General features: G+C 39.7%; 2 protein-coding genes and 1 long non-coding RNA gene across 5 annotated transcripts; 1 reads left to right on the forward strand and 2 right to left on the reverse strand.

Annotated features, from left to right (window-relative positions):
• Positions 1 to 34: 34 nt before the first annotated feature.
• Positions 35 to 3151, reverse strand: LOC103706672 (tetraspanin-6-like). 2 transcript variants are annotated; one of them, XM_008790863.4, is made up of 3 exons: positions 2154 to 3150; positions 683 to 1002; positions 35 to 514 (listed from the first exon to the last, which is right to left on the reverse strand). In XM_008790863.4, the coding sequence occupies exons 1-3, from the start codon at positions 2649 to 2651 to the stop codon at positions 475 to 477; spliced, it is 858 nt and encodes a 285-aa protein (XP_008789085.2). In that variant the 5' UTR covers positions 2652 to 3150; the 3' UTR covers positions 35 to 474. The 2 variants fall into 2 exon arrangements, with proteins under 2 accessions (XP_008789085.2, XP_008789084.2); XM_008790862.4 differs by having other exon boundaries at positions 342 to 1002; positions 2154 to 3151.
• On the forward strand, positions 2511 to 11478 carry LOC108511299. 2 transcript variants are annotated; one of them, XR_001879427.3, is made up of 4 exons: positions 2511 to 2639; positions 3150 to 3376; positions 3539 to 3597; positions 10539 to 11478. It is a non-coding gene; the product is annotated as an uncharacterized LOC108511299 (long non-coding RNA). The 2 variants fall into 2 exon arrangements; XR_005514568.1 differs by lacking the exon at positions 10539 to 11478 and having other exon boundaries at positions 3539 to 9280.
• Positions 9322 to 13846, reverse strand: LOC103706670 (serine carboxypeptidase II-1-like). Its single transcript, XM_039133032.1, has 9 exons — positions 13080 to 13846; positions 12883 to 12978; positions 12697 to 12789; positions 12510 to 12595; positions 12153 to 12413; positions 11700 to 11827; positions 11486 to 11581; positions 9909 to 10014; positions 9322 to 9815 (listed from the first exon to the last, which is right to left on the reverse strand). Exons 1-9 carry the CDS (start codon positions 13486 to 13488, stop codon positions 9669 to 9671), a joined length of 1422 nt encoding a protein of 473 aa, XP_038988960.1. The 5' UTR covers positions 13489 to 13846; the 3' UTR covers positions 9322 to 9668.
• Positions 13847 to 20028: the final 6182 nt, after the last annotated feature.

The following is a 20028-nucleotide window of genomic DNA, read 5'->3' on the forward strand; positions in this document are numbered from 1 at the left end:
ATGGAAGGATATTATCAGCTTATTGACATGGCGATGGGTATAAAAGATAATGGAATTTCATAAAAAAAAAGCTCATACACAACTGCATTTGTACATCATCCGTGGTCTCCAACTAGAATTGTGCCCATTTTGTTCTCAACATTGGAGCAAGCATCCATTCTTTTGTCAATATGGAATCTATTCTCAGCATGCATTCTCCACAACTTGGGACGATGCCTGCTCTCAACCATCTCCATCTGATGTAGATGCCATGTTAATGAGCGATGCAGCCAATGACCATCATTTCGCAGCAGAGACCTGGACAAACAAATCATTCCCTTCCAAAATCCTCCTCAGCATGCATCCCAATGGAGCTTCATCCGTCTCCTAGCACTACCACTCTATACACAACCAAAATCTACAGCTTAAAGAAACCCAGCACAGCCTTCATGATACCATCTGTCATGACACAGAGCAGAGACGCGAAGCAGGGAGCTAATAGAGCTGTTCCCTTCTGTCACGCCACCACCTCCACCTGCAAGGAAAGAACCATTGAGGTCCCTCATTCTAGCTTTGGTATATCAAGTACTATTATCCAGTAAAATTTGAATTGATTCCAATGTGAGCAAGCAAATATATAGGAAGAGTTCGAGTTGATATGGAGAGCAAGAAGGAAGGGAGGGGAATGATGATATTGGAGCACCAGTAGTAGTCCCAGCGGGGTCGGATTTTGGACATGCGGTTCTCGCCGTAGGGGTGCTCGGATTCGGCCCGGCGGGCGTTGCGGAAGGCGCAGCAGCCAATGGAGTAGATGGCAATGAGGAAGACGAGGACGACGACGTTGAGGACGGAAAGCTTGTGCCAGTCCCGCCGGACCTGCTCCAGCACGCCGGCCTTGCACGAGTCACAGCCGTAGCACAGCACGCTCGCCGCGTTGTTCCACCGGTAGCAGTCCTCGTCCTGTGCCGCCATCGCCGTCCCCGCGCTGTACGTGCACGACGTCGGTGGCTTGCAGCACCCGGACTGCATGCAACCAATGCAACATAGAACAAGATAAAAGATTGTATACTCTGCATATGGAGCTCTCTTCTTCATAAACTCTCTCTCTCTCTCTCTAAATTGGAGTGCATGTCTCTCTCTGTTCTTTCAAGTCCTAACTTTCTTGTCAGGCTAAAGATTTAAATTCATTCAAATCTAATCACAAGCACCACGAGTGGCTCGTGATCGGCCTGTGTTGCAATGTCCTCTAATCCACATAGGTTACGGGTCAAGTTCACTCTGATACCATTTGTAACAATTTCGAAATTCACCCAAAAAAAACTAGCTTAGAGGTATTTTTGGAGTTTTTTAGTTCTGTATAAGTATCCAAATTTTTTTCAACAAATAACTAATGTAGGATTAAACACACGTCCGTACGAATGCTCACAAGATATAATTTGCATTAGCTCAATCATGGCTAAGTCAACAGTAACACAAATTGCGCAAGAAATAAACAAAAATGATAATCCTAGCCACCTCGAAAGTAACGCAAGGAAGCTTATAATTTTCTTTACTTTCCTCTGTTCGTATCAATTTTTGAGAACAAAGCAAAGCTGCAGCTAACTCTTAAAATAGATGGATCACTGACATCTGCCTTCATAATTCATAAGAGTGAGATTAAAATGTGTCTAATTTGGAGAGAGAGAGAGAGAGAGAGAGAGAGAGATGTTCACAATTGGACTTCATCAGAAACCCAAGATGTGATGAGTAGCAAAAAGATGTTGCTATCCTAACGACACCTAAGTTTACCATGCAGCTCAAGATTTCAATAGCAGCTCCCAGAACTGCCAAACAGCTGCACAATTAATTGGCAAAATAATCAGAATTATATTATTATGGATCCTTGTAACTCTAGCTTCATGTAACTACTATCGCTCGGCATCTAGAATCACTAAAAAAAAAAAAAAACAAGAAGAAGAGCAGAGATCTCTGGCAACTTAGGTCAGATGCTGAAATTAGATGGTCTCAAAAGATAATATTGAAACCACCAAGCGATTGATAAAAAATAGGACTAATAATAATTATGCATCATCTCAATAGAGAAAGGCCGAGATCTTGATCATCTTTCCGAGTCCTACGTGCAGGAGTAATAACAGATCGGACGGTTGTGAAAGCTGATCGTAGGAATTGGTTACCTGGATCGGCGTGAGGTCCTTCTGGAGGTAGTCCAAGGGAGTCCAGAGCGCAATCTTGGCGCAGGCCTTGGAGCCCACGACGCAGGCCCGCGCCGCCGTCCAGTACCGGTCCTCCGTGATCCGCCGCCGAAGCCACCCGGAGTAGTCCTCCATGTGGTATTCCCTGTACCCCCGGCCAGGCACCTGTACCCCGCCGCCGCCGCCGGTGACGGCGAACCCGAACACCGTCAGCCCTAGCAGCGCGGCGATGAGGACGAGCATCACCAGGAGGTAGAGCCACAGCGCCCACGCCACGTTGAAGCACGCCCCCACGAACCCCGCCAGCGACACTAGCAGCACCACGAAACCCAGCACCAGCAGCGGCGTCTGCAGCGACGACTCGCACGTCGCCGAGCTCCGCGCCAGCCACAGCCCCCCTCCGATGATCGGAATCGACGCCAGTAGCGTCAAAAGATTCAAGTATCCGATCACCGTGTTGCTGAATCGGTACACAGCCATCTCAACTCCTCTTTTTCTTCTCTCTCTCTCTCTCAGACTGGTTGGTATTGTTCTTGCTTCTTTGCTTGCTTTCTTTCTTGGACTGCTGGGTCTGGGAGTGGGGATTACTTTCCACTTCTTTTTTCTTTCTTTATATTGTTTTGAGCTTGGAGATTGGACTGCCTTGGTAATGTGGTTTCGGTTTTTCTTTTTTTTCAAAAAAAAGGGGCCACCTTTCCTAGTTTTGTAGGGTGTTGTAATGATGCTTCCCTTTTCCTGGTCCAGAGCATTCTGAACAGGATTTTAAATTTTCGAGTGCCCTGTGGGCAGATCTTTTCTTACTTGGATGTTAAGAAAGAATGGAGGGAGGTTGCTCTACGCCTTTCACTTTATGGATTCTTAGTGGAGATTCTTATCATTGTTTAGTGCATATAATGATGCTTTTAGGGATAAGATCACAGTTTCAGCAGCATGCTTTTGATAAGAATGAACCACACTGTGATCACTTTACTGCTTTAGGATGGGTCAAGCGTTCTAAAGAATCAGAACATGAAGTGACCTGTGCTTGATAGGATAAGGGCCCGATTCTGGGTGTCGAGTACAGCGTGCCAACTAGTATGGAGGGACTTCTACTGTTTTTGGACCAAGAGAATCTACTGTAAGCTTCTTGGACTTTTCACAAGTTATGAAATCTTCCTCCACAAACTCAAAGATCATGGAGTTTCGCAGAAGACTGTCCTTGATTGGTAAGGTAGCTCGCTTCTATTAGGCTCTTTTCAAATCTTAAATCTTGCTGAATCTGGCCCTTATAACCAATCCCTCCAGGACAGAACAACCATTGCTGAAATAATCAGAACTGTTTGTATGGATCTTTAAAAAGTGATATTGTGTTACTGTGTGTTTTGCAGGAATTTTCAGCACATCGGAGTTGGATTGTTGCATACAAATTTTCCAATTATGCAGCCAGGTTTGTAATGCCATGATACAAACTGCTTTGATTTCTGTATTTGAATTCTCATGATTTATCGTATCTTAATTTCTTGTAATATGTGATTGCTCGGGCAAGTTGGTAGATTTTTATTATGACATGAATTCTATCCTAATCCATCCATCACCGTGTTTGTGAGAGTTGTGATTGATTTAGAGTTTTTAAGATTTGTTGAAAGATCACTTTTCTTTTTACCCCAAAGAGATCAATTTTCTATTATTTTCTTTTTAACCATTGCCTTGTTCTTGCCTGATCTTTCCGATGACTGATATTTTTCTCATATTAGTCCATATATAGCCCTTAATACTGACAGTCTGGTTCATAAAATGTAAGTTTTTTGGCTGGAAAACAGGATATTTATGTTCATCTCTTTTCAGAATATTGAAATATGACCTTTTTTTTCTTCTGATACTCCTAAGGAGATTAAAAGCAGAACCATTCTCAGATAAAGAAAAAAAAAACTTCTGAAGAATAGATTAAGGAGATGTATGAATTAAAAAATAAATCATGTACGCCATCAATATATATGGCCTTTCTGTCAATTCTTCAACTATCAGCTGCAATCTGATACATGCAGAAAACAGGCGAGTCTCAGGATTAGTCAACATGTCAAAGTCACAAAAACTAAGATGATTGAAAACTTTTAGTCGGGAGACTCACTGTCCATGAAAGGGTTTGGAAATAATGCTTGCTTGTGCAAGTATTGGTAAGGGCACATTTTCTTTGTTTTCCTCCGACCATAACCCCTATCAGCAAATGTGTTAAGCTAGAAAAAAATAGATCATAGGGCATATAAGCTTCGGAAATGTGCTCCAATATTTAAGGAAAATTATATGAACAAAAAGCTATTCCGTTTGGATAAATATCACAGTACAAAAGGATGAAAACAAAGGTGCAGCTTATTTTTGTTTGTTATGTATGCTTCCTTCTGATTACCATACACTTTTCACAAAAGAAATTGTTTGCTAATTTCTTAGTATAATCACCACTTATAGGTACTATACCACATAATATGCATAAAGTTGCCTTACACATTTTAGGAGGTCCCATTCTCAACACATTCTGCTTGTCAAACACGATATAGCAAAAGAAGACAATTACATCATCTTTATCTTTAAGATATGCTTCATCCATTCACTCTTAAATAAGCTTAGGTGGCACCAAAATGATAGGAAAGCTTCTAATAAGTGCGATCCTATGCCATCATATAACTCGTGACGATCATATAAAATCTAAATTATTCCAACCATCAACAAGATTCTAGAAATGCATTATAACAATGATAAACATTATATTTTTATACTTGGGTAGGAATGCATGACTGAAATGGGTACTGCTTTCACCTGACAATAAGAAGCAGATTGGTTATGGCTTTGTAATCAACTCTAGACACATGAACATAGGGGGCCAGTGGCTGGTGGGTTTGGTTTCCATTCCTGGTTGGATTTTCAAGGCAGAGGAATGAAAAGATACCTGTCCCAAGGGACATCAATCCAAAATCTTAAGCAGCTCCTCTAATAGTTCTCAATAGTGACCGTTCCACTCTGTTTTTTTTTTTTTTCCTGAGAAGAATCATATGTCCTTTTAACTAAATCAACTGTTAACTTACCTCAAAAGACTAGGATAACAAATTTGCAATGGCAAGCTTGTAAAGAAGGTTCAAAACAGAAGTATAATTTCAGATAGAAGGAACGGTATCAGAGAGGCCATCTCAACATGTTTTTGCAGTTATTAAGTTCCAAAATTAATGCTTAATGAAAACCTCTTTCTTTAACCTTTTCTTTCTGCTGTCAAAGACAAAGCCTAAGTAGTTTCATGGATATTGTGATAAAACAAAACAGAACTAACAGTCTTCATTTTAAACGTGGCTATAAGTTCATTCCCTTAGCAAGAGGTAACTCAATGAGTAAGAGCCTCTTTGGAGAGCCAACCAGCTCAGCTGGCCTTCCTAAATACATGACTGACAAGGACATAGAATGAAGTGAAGAATAAGTCTTCTTTTCAAACTTATTAGCATATAGTTGAAATTTCAAAAGTAAGGATATAAAAATGCTCACCACGAAGCACCTAGTACTAAGCAAAGTCCAACAAATCAACAAGAATAAAGTGGAAACCATCTTACTAATTCAATTTGAGTACCAAAACTACAAGCAAATTTAGAATCATAGTGCATCATTGAATAGTTACAGAACATCGACAAAATCCTCGTAGCCTTAGGCAATCATGATTTTCTAGAAGGATCGTGTTCATAAACTAAGAACAGGTGCATTCAGATATATCAAGTGTATTTGCAAAAAAAGCCATATCCACACAAAATAGCATATCCACACCAATCAATCAATCTATGTCATAAATGCAAATTGCAAGTTTACACTTTTGGTTAAAACTGCAAAACACTCCACACGCACATACGATACAACCATACACACTAAACAATATAATCAGTGGCACAGCTACAGCTATAATCTTCTGCATGGTTTGTCCCATCTGAAGTCCCATGGCTAAGCACTCTGTAAAAGTGAGGTAGATGTTATCTTTCGAAGCAACATAGTAATTGGCAAACCCAGCCAATATAAGGGGACTAGCAACAATATAACATGTTATTAATTAGTAAAGGATGGTAAGGGTAAAAATGGAGTTATCAAGAAATGCTTCTAAATGGACCATTTGTCAAATGCACATGATGCTTCATTGCAGAACAAGAATTATGTATTCTATAAATCATTTAGAATGATTTCATCTCGCCAGCAAGTCTATGGAATGAGAAATTCAGAGTGGTACAAAGTTCTTGGTAAACTATACTGCCTAGTTCCCTTTTCTAAATCGGCATGCAGGATGATATTTAACCAGCTAGGTGGAGAAGCTACATCTAGCATTGCATCTTTGTGTGAGCTATAACTCCTTAAAAAGTGTGAGAGAGAAAAGTTCAAACCTGATTTGTTATTTCATCTTCTCCAAAAACATTGGAATTGAAATCGTCACCTAACATGTGATAGAACAGAAGATCAAAATAAGTCATTGAGCATGAGAAATGCAGCATGAAAATTAGTTCAGTCTAGTGACTTGAATTGGGGCTAGTACCCTTCTCGTCTTCTGTCTTTGCTCCTAAGTTGGCCACTCCTACCACTTTTGGTTCCATCAGTCCTCATTTGCTCCCTAACAGAGAACTCAGACTCTGCTTTTGTTTTCTTAGATGAACTCTGACACGTGTGAACAGAACTGTCAGATGATTTGTGCCTTGATATTTAAAGATGAAATTTGCATGGAGAGCCTGGTGCCTCTGTTAGCCGACTTTTCCAGATGCATTTTCCCCCAAACATCCCTTCGCACTTTCATGGGAAATGGTCATGGTCTCAGAATTCTTATTCTCAGCAAAGGAGCCTTAGATGGATCAAGTGCCCGGCTTTCCATCCATAGGTTCCTCTTTGCCAGAACCATCTTTCAGTTCAGTGCTATTAATATCCATGTCCTCGTCAGATGCTTCCTCTCTTTAATCTCATGGCGGGTTATCGTCATCAGAATATTCCAAACGACTATTTTTATTCGTCTCACATCTTATTAGTTCCTCTCCAGCATCGGGTTCGGGATCCTCCTCCTCAGCTAAGGAAGGGTCACACTTATCGAATTTACAAGAATCAGCATTTGGTTGGTCATTTGATAGTCCATAAGCGTTACAAAGATCACTCAAAATTGATTTGGTGTTGTCCCATATAAAGTTTGACCTCACTCCTATGTGAGCACCCATCAGTTTAGTCCTACATCGGTGGGCAAATTTGAGTACTTATACAGAACTAAGAAACACAAAAAAAACTTTCCGATTAGTCTTTTTGGGTGAGGTTCTGATTTGTTACACTCTGAAGCCTATGAAATGGCTGACAAGTAGAAATAGGAAAGAGTGTGATAATTTAGATCCAAGGCATGCATTATGAGAAAGCAAATGAAAGCTTAGGAGGTCCTTCAAGAAGAGGCACTGTACCTGGGCATGGCACTCCAAGGCGAGGTGGAAGAATGCAGCTGTAACAGAATGCTGAATACTTGAGCTTGTCAAGCCTACACTGGCTGCAACTCTGTGCACTATGGTCTGGTGTGCCCACCATTGAAAGGTTACCATTGAAAGGTTACAAGAGATTCAAGATTTCATTAGAGAAACAAGAAGCGAAGTAGTAATTACCAGCGAAGGGGGTGGGATGGGATGGGATGGACATCCGTGGCGGCTGCGAAGCAAGTGCGTGGGAGGAAGGGAGGGAGGATACGCTCCCGACGGCGCTCAAAAGAAAGATTACTGGTTCGGATGTCTGTCGCGAACTAACCAACTACGTGCTGAATTCTAGTTTGAAACTGGTCGTAGATATTATTTGAGTTGCAGGCATGAAACGTTCTTCTCGTAATGGTTCGATATTATTGGGGCCGGAACAGTGCTAATGCACCGTCTCGGGCTCGTCGGGGGACCGCGAGCTCTGGTTCAGTGGTTCTATAGGAAGGAGACATGACCCATCTACTCGCACAGATGAACTACTAGCTATTGCTTATTGTCTTTTGAGAGCTTTGGACAAGCAAGCTTCAGCTTGCAAATGATACACATCACTTCGGTTTTTTATGGAGGAAGAGTAGATCTCTAACTGCGCACCTCTCTTGATCCACCATTCCAGATCTGTTTCTACAAAAAGAACTGCCTGGCTTGTGGGTTTAGTCAACTCAAGTCTTTAGTCAGGAGGCTGGAACTAATTTTTCTGAAATATTATTTCCAAAGTGCATTCAGGACAGGGTGGATCTAAACCCTATCATCAGCTCATCATTTCACATTCATGGTCATGCCAAAAATTAATAACAAATGAAGATTTCATAGGGACTCTTTACAGGATATCAACCTTGTATATCTAGCATTAAGTTATTTAAAGGATTTATTTATGATGCACATGCTCCATGAGTGATTGTAGTTCCAACTTAGTATAAAGTATTGTTTTACAAAATCTGCGAGAAAAAAAAATTCTGAAGTATTTAGGTTCTATGGAGGGTTTTATATAATAATGATTATGTCAACTTTGAAGTTTGAATTAATTCCAGGCACGCCATTTGATGTGGCTGGTTCAAAGTTTCCATAAACCAAGAGAACTTATCTATAATATTTATGATCTATAGAGGGTTTTATATAACAATGCATTAACACTTATCTGAACTTACAATTTACAAACTAGTCCGGCCGGCCGGCCGCATGTGGGACCAGATAAGGCCAGGCACGAAGGTCTTTGTTTTTTTTCAATTTTACCCCCTAACAGGTGTTAGTATTACAGCAAAGTCTTTTTAGTTTTCAGTAAAAACCACCTTCCTCATTCCTCAGCAGCCTCAACAAGTTCATATTAACAAGTTTAGTAGAGTGATGCAGTGAATACGAGCAAGGTATAGAATCATGAACTGTCGCCTTAAAAATCTTCTCTACAGCAATGAATCATGGTCTTAAAAAATCTTCTCCATAGCCATGGTGCATGGACCTGATAAACTTAATTCAGGCTGATAAACACGATTCTTTATAATGGATTCCAAAACGAAACAGAATTTTATCTGGTCTAGTGCAGCATGATAGTTAGAGACATACGATGACATTCCAATTGATGACTTCTAAGATTTTAGTCATCCAAAATCATGAGATCCTCTACAAAAAGAATAAATAATTCATACTTAGGAGGAAATTCTGAGAACTCCAATAACCAACTGAAATACAAGTAGACCTTCATTCTTAGCTGATACATGTATAGAATATGCACAGTTGCATTAGCCTCCTTTTTACTTGCTATTGTCCAGCTACAGAAATATGCACAGTTGCACTGGCCTTTTTAACTTGCTATTGTCCAGCCCTGATGGACATACTTATATCAATGGCTGCTAAAAATACAGATACACTGGAGAATACTATATGGAAACCAATAAATTGAAGGCTGACAAAAGATGATATAAATATTCACCAAGCACCAAAGGTGGGCACTTGGTGGAAATGAATGTTCATGCTGCTTTGAACCTCCTGCTCTCTTCCTGCTTCAATTGACGGCGAGTTCTTAGGTTTCAGCTGGCATGGGCCTGTTCTGTAAGAAATGTTTAAACAGTACAAGAGCTTGTCGAGGACGATGGAGAGGAACCTCATGGCCTGCTCCTCTGACAGTCACGAAGGTCAGGCCTTCGTAAACTTGAGTCCATCCGCCAACCTAGTACACAGCAAAGAGGAAGGAGATAAAAGGTAATGCCTGTAGCTTAAACAATAGCATGGAAATATCTGAAAATTAGATTGTTAGACTAACCTTTCCATTGTCATACCAAGGATACCAGCTGATGACAGTTGAAAGGTTGAGAGCATCGATTGAATATCTTGTTGCAGTCACGGGCACTACAGAATCAGTGTCTCCACTGCCAAACAGATGCAATTACAATTCAAGGGAAAAACAGGACTCAAAATGGCAGCGGCCAACAAGTAAAAATAATCAAATGAACATGAAAAATTTATGGTACAATCTTCAACGTTCTCTCACTGTGGACGGACCATCTCACGTGCAACCATAATCTCCTATTTGTTTGAATTTTCATGCTATTAGTTATCTTAGTTGCCCTAGATTTTCATGCTATTGGTTGCTTAATTTGTTATTTGCAATTTTAAGTTGTATTTGCATACTCATTAATTATCTATATACGCAATCTCCTAAAAGAATTATGTAATCGTATCTTACTGAGTGTTCATGTATAAGAGGAGTAAATTAACTTATGTAGTTGTACTTGAAATGTTTTTTAATATTTGCAAAACAACTAAGACTTAAAAGTTCCCTGCCTATCTTATCAAAAAGTTTTTTTTTTTAATGTAGACCAAATTTTGAAAAATAATTTATGAAATCTTTCTTATATTGGCCTAATTTATTTTTTTTTTTCCTTTTGGAAAGAAAAAAAGAACTAGGATCAGTGGAAGCTTCGCTAAATAGCAATGTGAGGACGGAATCAAATCCATGTCGTTTGTATCAATACAAGAGATTTTACCAATTTGGCCGGTTCGCACCCTCAAGTTTAGTAAGTCATGCATCCATTATTCCAACTATTCATAATATTAATTCCTGAACTTGTTTGTTTATACACTGTTAGTCTCTGTTTATGCCTTAGTGCTGTTATCAATAAATCCTTAGTAAAAAATGTGGAACTACTTGTAGTTTACTTTCATATGCAGAAAGCTGGAATTGGGCATTGAAAGACTTCCTGCATATTATATTTATGTGTCACTTGCATATTTTCTGAAATTCCTTTTTCTTTTAAATATTTTTCTTCATTTTCTTCTTGTTCCGAAAAAATATTAACTGATCCAAGCTCTAAATCTATTTTTTTAATGCACTGAGTTCTTGTGCATTGTGCTTCATTAGAACAGGTACTTTCAGTGCCAGTGCCATGAAGATTAATATTAAAACTTGTAAACATTAGATAGAAGCATTGACGTCTCCAACTACTCAACAAGTTCCATTCTATTTGAATCAAACGCATGGGTTACTCTTTCTAGGTAGAATACATCAATACCAGATTCCACAAGCTTTGATTCATCTAACAGGGAACAAACACTACAGCAGAAGATTATCTGTTAGCCTCATCCTCAGCAAAAATCTAATGCAGTTCAATTTGGATGAAATTTAACACAACACAGAAACAGTTCCTCCTCATCCAGCCTACATAAAAGCCTTATTAAGGGTGGCTCCTTAGCAAAATTTCATATGGACAACTGTAGATTGCTTCAAAAATCCTGGGGCATGACTTGACCCATCTATCCAACTTAAGGAATGTATTTCCAAATGAATGTATGTGTATGTGTATACATGTATATGTATGTACGAATGAGAACAAAAGGTACCTGAACACCCATATCCTTAGGCCAGCTGCAATAAGTTCTCGGTATATAGGAAGCATGGATCTAGGAGAATCTGCCCAGTGATTCCCAACAATATTGCTGCCATGGGGTCAACAAGAAATCAAGTGTAACTACAACTTATCAAAGAAAGCTTCTTGAATTCATAAAGTACCAAAAGAAAAAGGTAAATTCAATTATATCCACAGAGATAACAAACCTGCATGTATTCCAAGGATAAGGTATACCAGTAACATTGGCATGGAGTGCCATCTGCACCTCAGGGCGGTTATAGTACACTTCGGCATAATTTTCAGTACAGGGATCATAAGCTCTGGACATCCAAGGCTGAGTTTGAATAGCATATTATAAGATGCAGGCTAAAATTAAATTGAAATAAAATCTTCGTCATCTTAAACAACTTCAATTGACTCAGACCGAAGTCAAAAGTTATTCTGCAAGGAGTTTACTACTGGCTTCCATCTCATGTTAATATGCAGATGTTGAAACTTCAAAGGCACAGCCTTGAGCATTTTCACTCTTTTTTTGTGTGCGTGTGTGTGTGTGTGTGTGTGTGTGTCAAAGTAATCACAAGATCAATAAAACTCAGTAGCCAAACTGATTTTTGTTTTCTCCTTGAGGTTAGAAAAAAAATGGGGTCCAAAGTGCTCACATAATGACCCCTTAATTTGCGCTTAAGAGTAGTAGTCTCATTGCAAGCCCTTGTGTATATACTGTACGGGTCGATGTTCCCCAGCTCGTTAGCAGCGGCCTCAAGAACCTTCAGACACCCCGCTGAAGGGTGTTGTGAGGATTGAAGGTCACAGGTGACCCTCAGATCACGATAAGTGTCATCAGATATCAGGCCATGAGTCCACCAATACTCGAAAGTGCCGACAAAATCATGGTAATCATCAGTAACACCATTGCCAACCTTCATCCATGATCCAAAATAATGAAATCGTCAGAACTTACTGCAAGAAGCACCAGAAGCAAGTGGAGAAATTAGTGCAAGGTTTCCAAAGCTTACCATGAACCCCTTGAAATTAATGATGGGGTTCCGAATGCCCTTGTTCTTCCTGTATACTATTTGAGATAATTGAGGAACGTAGTGCCCTGAAGGGAAATTAGAAAGAGATCGAGTCAGCAAGCAAGAATGGATCGCTTTAAATGGATCAAAAAAGATTGGGTCAAGGCGTTTATCAGTGACAGAACACCTGCGTAGCTTTCTCCAGTGATGTAGAAATCCCGATATTTGTACTGGGGGAACCTCTCAAACCAATTCACGAGAAAATTGTATGCATCCATAGCTACAGAGAAAAGTTAAAGCTTTAACTAATGACCTCAGAATCATTCTATCGATGTACACAAGAAGGAATATAGGATTCAAGTAAGAGACAAACCTGTTCTCCGGTCTCCAGCAGTATAGAGATCTGACGAGGTGTTGGAATAGGAGAAGCCCACACCAGCCGGGGACTCCAAGAAGAGCAAATTCGCCGCTGCCGACACCCCATCGAATCAGAAAGACTCAAAAAGGAGAGATTTTTACATGAATTCAGACCACACGTCCGCATAAAAATCGCAGCTTTCAGAAACTTACCGCTGTTCCAAGCATATGGATTCAGGAAGAGGGTCTTTCCATCCGGGTGGATGTGGAAGGGGCCGAGCTCCTCCGAAGCACCGTAGGCTATTGACGAGCAACCCGGCCCGCCATTGAGCCAGAGGATGAGTGGCGCAGGCTGGGCGGCCGGCGGCGCCTCGATGAACCAATAGAACAGCGCCCGGCCGGCCCTGGCATCCACTGTAACATAGCCAGAGTACTGGGAGAATCCCACTGGGGGCTGGCCGGGGAGCCAGGTGATCCGGTCACTCTCCTGGCTGGCCGCCAAACCACCGGCCACCCCATAATTCAGCACCAAAGCCAATGACAAGAAGAAGGATAAAGAAACAGTGGAAACAGTGGAGGAGAGGAGAGAGGACTGCAAGAAGGACATGGAGGAGCCCCCCATTGGCCCCTTTTGCCTCCCTGGGATTCGCCAAGTCTCTGACGCCCGAGGAGTGGTGATCTCCCTAAAAGGGGAGGAGAGGAGGAAGAAGAGACGAGGCCAGTAGGGCCCATAGAAGGCAGAAACAAAAACACAGGATGGAATGAGCCGCTGACAAAATTTTACTTAGCCGCAGTAAGAAGAGAATTGGCGTAGAATTTTTTCTATTGTTGTTGTTCTTCTTCTTCCTCCTCTTGGATTTATTTTAAAGGCCAAGAGCACATGGGGCTGGGCATTGACTGAGGAGTGGGTGAAGGTAGAAGAAAGATTAGGAGGATGATGGAAAGGAAAGCAGGGGAAGAGAGAGAGAGAGAGAGCGATGTGGGTGGGGATGGGATGATGGAGCAGCTCAGAATGGGAACAGGGGAGGCGCCTTTTGGACAGGTTAAGGGAAAAGGATGGATGATGTTCAACGGCATTGGTCCCGTTGTCCGCGCGAACAAAAATCATATCGGGCGGGCAGGCGAGAAAAAACAAATATGAGATGAATATCTTATTTTACTATTTTTTTAGTATTTATTTTTTTTATAAAAAATAAAAATTATAGATTTTTTTTTTACTGACAGCTCCTTGGTCCTATGATTAAAAAATAAAAAAAAATTATGATATATATAATATGGCCAAGTAATACACACTAAAAAAAATTAGTTATTTAATAAGACAATACACATATATAGGTAAATCGATACATAGTTTCTGATATATGGTATTCATGGTTCGATGATACGCACTTAGTAAATTAGCTATGTAGAAAATAAATATACATCTCGAAACAAATTAATACATATTTTTCAGAACATCAGATTTATCGGTACACACTGCATGACCGGAATCAGTATAGACACACTTGTCGACTTACTGATACATATTGTAAGCTTATTTGATGCATACCTAGCAGTGATTCGATACACACATCTAAATAAATTGGTACATCAACAGCATTCAGAATATACGATTTATTAGTACATATTATATAGTCAGGTGATACACACCGAACAATTTAATTATCTCGCAGTCTAATACACACTTGTACATAAATTGATACATTATTTTCAAAATATAGTACTCATCAGCACCGATATACAGTTTGTAATACACACTTGTCGATTTACTGATACATACTGCAAGTTTATTTGATATAAATCCAGCAGTGATCCAATGCATACCTTCGGATAAATTGATGCACGGTTTTCATAACACACTTTTTACTTGTACATATTATATAGTCAGGTGATATATGCCAAGCAAATTAATCATCTTGCAAGCAATACACACATCTAGTTAATTGGTATATCGTTTTTTAGGTTAATTGATACATAGCTTTCAGAACATAGTACTCATCAGTACCAATATATAGTTTTCTATTTTTGTTTAATATAAGAAATTACCTATATATCATTTCTTAGATTCCACTAACTCTTAAGTGCAAAGATCATAAAAAAGATAGTGAAATTTGCAGCAGAAGAAAAAGACTCGGAGTGAGAAGGAAGACCTTCCGGATAGGATAGAGGGCTCGATAATAAAGAAATAGATAGAGAAGCTGGATGAGGAAGAAAAAAAAGAATGTGGACAATCTTTCTCCATAGGTCATCTTTCTTGGCATATGTAATTTTTTTTTTTTCAAAATTATGAGATAGGCGGAGACTCTGTTAGTAGTAGTTTTATTTCTATTTTACTTTTAAATTTTTTTAATTTATATATTAAAAAATGACAAAATAAAAATTATGTCCTATATAATATTAATTCTATAGTGCCCTGTATCATCCTGTTCGCGCCGCGTCGGTTGATTGGCGGAAAAACGCGCGAGGTGAGTTAATACGCGGTCAAACTTGATTGCGTCGCGGGGCCGGCCTGAGTTGGCATGGAGTGAACGGCAGGTGATGATATATATACATGTATATAAATATATTTGGCATTGAATGAGCATTTAATATTTAAGTCCAGATTCGTTGTCACAATTGATCTCCAGCTCATCCATGCGTAGTGCTCCCCATTTCACACCTGCCATGTAGAGGGGAGAAGCCTTGCACGTGCGAATGAAACATGCTGTCATGCACATGCCTGAAAATTTTACACAGGCTGGCTATGTTTCTTGGAGGCTTCTTGTAAGATTCCAGGACTTCATGTTATCAAAAATATTTAAATCATTCACAAATATCACCTAAAAAGAAGTCAATTGCACTCTCGGATGATTTCGTGTATTCTTGTTGCTCCCATTGAATTGGTACCATGAGGTCGGCCATTGATTGTGGCATCTTATAGTGATTTTTTCGTTATACTATTTTAGCATCTTGACTATTCTAATTCTTAGGTAACGTATTCTAATTTGATTGCTTAATTGGTCATCTAATATGAATTCAATATTCGCGGCAAGTTGCATGTTGACATGCTTCGACTATTGGATCATCATCTTCTTCAGTATTTACTATCACCTGCGTGAAACTAAAAAAACTCCTGCAATAGTAAAATATTTTATAAATAATAATAATTTGGAGTTTTTTTTTACTTTTTTTAATTTTGTGTGGACCAAAAAATTTCCAACTATTTACATGCATTTATTTTTGTGAAACTCTCACCTTACAATGATCTAAGGTAAAGTAATTTTGCATTAAAAAAATTTTGAAATTATTTTTTGTAGAACAATATATATCTAGAATTTTTTGGATAATTTTGCTCTCGACTATAAGTATGAGACAAGCAATACATAAATTTAAAACAACTAGTACATATTTATTGAATCAATAACTAAATAATTTTTTCGTCATGCAAAATCGGCTGAGGAAAATTGCCAAACACATGATATCTAAAATGCACCTAACAATACAAGTGGTTTATTGAAGCAATAGGTGGTGTACGAAATAGCTCCACCTAACAATAACCCCATCTTATTGACCATGTCACCTCAGTGTCGAACGTTCCGCCAGAGCTAATTCATGCACGTTCGTGCATGGCACGAAGACTCTTCAATGTTGATCTATTTATTGAGGTGACGGCTTGTCTTACGTATGTGATTGTTGGAAGCCTCCTTCCTTTTGTTAGTTTGTAATATTGAGAGAAGTTTTAGTCCTATATTGCTTATGTAGAGTTTTTTTAGATAACTTTATAAGCATTCATATCCTACACACGTTAAAGTAACTTTTTGGTGGAAATTTATAGAGAAAAAGCCAATATTATATTAATCAAAGATTAATATAAAAAATAAAATTCAGATTGGAAGTTTTATCTGTTTTGCACAAAATAACTGCACGAGCAATTATATTTTGAACAGACACTGTTCCAATAGTTGTGTTGGTTCAGAGTTTAGTTCAGGATTATAAATAGCCAATGTCATTCAGAGATTAATATAACTTCTTCTACAAAATCTTTCATTCAGTTGTTCTGGAGAATTCTAGTTTTGCTGGCTAGGATTTTATTTCGATTTTGTTGTATTCTGGAGCGAATTTGCTGGATCACCAACAACAACATAGTAGGGGCAAAATTCGCTTAAGAATAGTGTTAATTCACGCTACAAGACCGGTTTCAAATACTAGAGATCCTCCTTATTCCTTGTGCCAAACAACAACTACTTTTAGGCACGACCTGATGTGCACCCCTGCCCACTTGTTGGTCAGATCCATCCCGGCCATACCACCGTGCAAAGTATTCTGATTTCAGACTCCTTCCAATCTTTGGACTACAGATAGGATTTCTTTTTACAACAGAACAAGGGGTCATTGTTTCTAAATAGAGCATGCACTTTGCCTATATATAATGCACTAATAAATGTACGCAATTTGTACACTGGTGCGTATGAAACATGCCACAATATATAATGGAAAAAGAAAAAGATCAAAGGAATAAAAAAAAGAAAGAAAAATTAGAGGATATTTGTCCTTCAAAAGAAACGGATAAAAACATAATTATCCATAGTTTTCTCGATGTTGAATGCCACGTCCTTTAAGAACTTCCAAATCTAATAAATAAGCGGGTTGATGGTGGCTTTCTGGCTGTACGTTTCCTGCAAGTGGATTCGATCATGGACGTCACAGCATCTATTCTTTCGTGTCTTTACTTGATGCTTGGGATTCTTTGTGAATTGTGACCGGATGCCAAAACTTTTAATTAAGAGGGAATGTTGAATTTACGACAAATAACATGATCAAAGTCCGGAGCGTCCCTCAAAATGGCATTCATGACAGCCACAAAATTTGGCATCTTTATTGCGTCCCTTGTTGGACCGAGGTCATGGGTGTTGCTCCTACCAAAAAGCTATGCATGATGCCAGGCGAGTACCTCCGCATTACATTTCTATACATGTTAGTTAAAGATGATAAATAGAAAGATCCATGCATGCTACGAAACATAAATCCAACAAAATTAGAAAATAAAGTCTCACGAAGAGGAGGGAGGAGGAACAGTATTATGGTTTGCCCAAAGGACTCCATTTTAGTGCTTCGCTACATATGAGGCGACCCGTGCGTGGCTCGAAAGGAGGTGCAACTTTCTACCATTCTTCAGGTTTCTTGGGGTTCATCCGTTACCGATGCCCATTTCATAATCCATCCAATTACCATCGCTGAGTTACTCTTGAGTAAAATGCAATGTACCCCGAGAGTAAGCGTCCTATAGCTAATACCTAAGGTTACAAATGGATCGGGTTGTCCCGCGACCCGACCTGTTTTGGAGGATTCATGGGGCCGAGTCGGATTCTAAAATTAGAGCTGGGTCGGATCCTATAACTAGACTCGTTCCATTTTTTGGGTCAGGTCTAGATTTACTGGATTCAGACCTGACTCGATCCGACCCATTTGAAATTCGGATAATTTTGGATGTTCAATCTTACGACCCGAACCGACTAAAATCTGTAAAATTATTTAAGCCTGCGGGCCACAGCTCGCAGGGGTGCAAACAAGTTCTAAAGCCAAAATGGGTTAACTTGAATCAGACTCAACCCGAATCCGAATCAGATCCGAATTTTTTGGATTGGGTCCGGATTATACATGGACCTGACTCGACCTAAATAATCCATTGGGTCAAAAATTGTAGTGATGGATCTGACCGAACCCGATTTCTATTGGGTTGGATCTGGATCTAAAATTAGAATCCGAACAAGAAATCGGATTGGGTCGAGGCCATTCATGACTCGAGCCAACCCGACCTATTTACACTGCTACTAATACCCACGCGTCTCACTTCCGCTAACCATTTCTAACAACTAGAGATTTACTTCTTTTCTTGGTAGCTTTCACTGTCGTCCCACTTTATGGTTTAATTAACTAAACAAACCAACATACTATCTTTGCATAGAGAAGAATCTATAGATGGCATGCATTTGCTTAATTAAATTATTTTCTCAAATCATAGACAGCCCGAGATCACTGATATGTGAGATTAGATTTTACGTGTCGTTTTTCTCGCTATGTTAACGGACCCCCTTATTTTTAATCCAGATAGAGATAAGAGCCTTCTTGGGGTAAAATGATCATGTGATAAGTGGCCCAGCTGTTATGGCTTAAAGAGGCTGACCCCATGTCCAACCGCAAGGGAACCTTTCATGCTCGGGGAGCGACACAACCCTCATTAGATATCCCGGATTGGTCACAAGACAACAATGCCTTCTTGAATCCAGTGGGTCCCATTCCATTTGTCCGGGTCGCATTAAGTTAGAAGTTGAAAGCATAAAGCTTCATGCCCTGTATTCCGAGGCGACCATTTCGCGCGCTTCGATCTATTTCCCGATCCGATTCATCCGATAATGTACCTATATGAGTGGGATAAATGGTAAATCATTTACAGTCTTTTTTGGCAGGACCTAGACACGAAGGTTCGAAAAGTAGCGTGTGCCGGCATTCACTGGTGGAAGGACGGGCAGCTAAAGTGAGTTTAGAATAGGATTGATAAGGTCCTTTTTTTATTTAAGCTTCAGTTTGTTATAACCCATTTTTTTCTTTCTTTCAAATGAGTTGGCTTGAGGCCTTCCTTTGTAAAAACGCAATTCAGAACGTCTTTGAATTTCATTTCTACTGGCTACAAAAAGAAATGCACTTTTCATTCACATTGGCATCTTTGTTTGTTTCCGTATCGTGATCCGCCCTTATAGGCCCTGTAGGCAGGGAGAGCCCACCTTTTGTACTGGCTTACCGCCTGAACTAGAGCTAGAAGCTGAACCAATTACCAACCGAAAGTTAAAGGTTTGATCTACGGTGCTCTCACTAAAAAACTCGGCAAACGCTTGAAGCATACCAAGCAAGGATGTCTCATGCATTCGACAAAAAAGTGCAAGCGAGTCCCGGGTGGGAGACATTAACCAAAGAGCAACCAATCATAGGTGCACGCCGAGCTAACATTCCCTTTGAAAGGAAATGCGAGCGATGCCTCGTTGCGCTTGAGGTAGGGCACGCTGATATTCTATTTAGGAAAAAAGTCGTGATGCGGAGCATGCAGCAAATGCAGAGTTTTTGGTTACATTTTCAGTTGCAGTTCGAGAACCAATGCCAGTAGATCCCACAGAGGTAAAGGTTGGAG

Source organism: Phoenix dactylifera, chromosome 13 (assembly GCF_009389715.1).
Source record: "Phoenix dactylifera cultivar Barhee BC4 chromosome 13, palm_55x_up_171113_PBpolish2nd_filt_p, whole genome shotgun sequence".
NCBI lineage: Eukaryota > Viridiplantae > Streptophyta > Magnoliopsida > Arecales > Arecaceae > Phoenix > Phoenix dactylifera.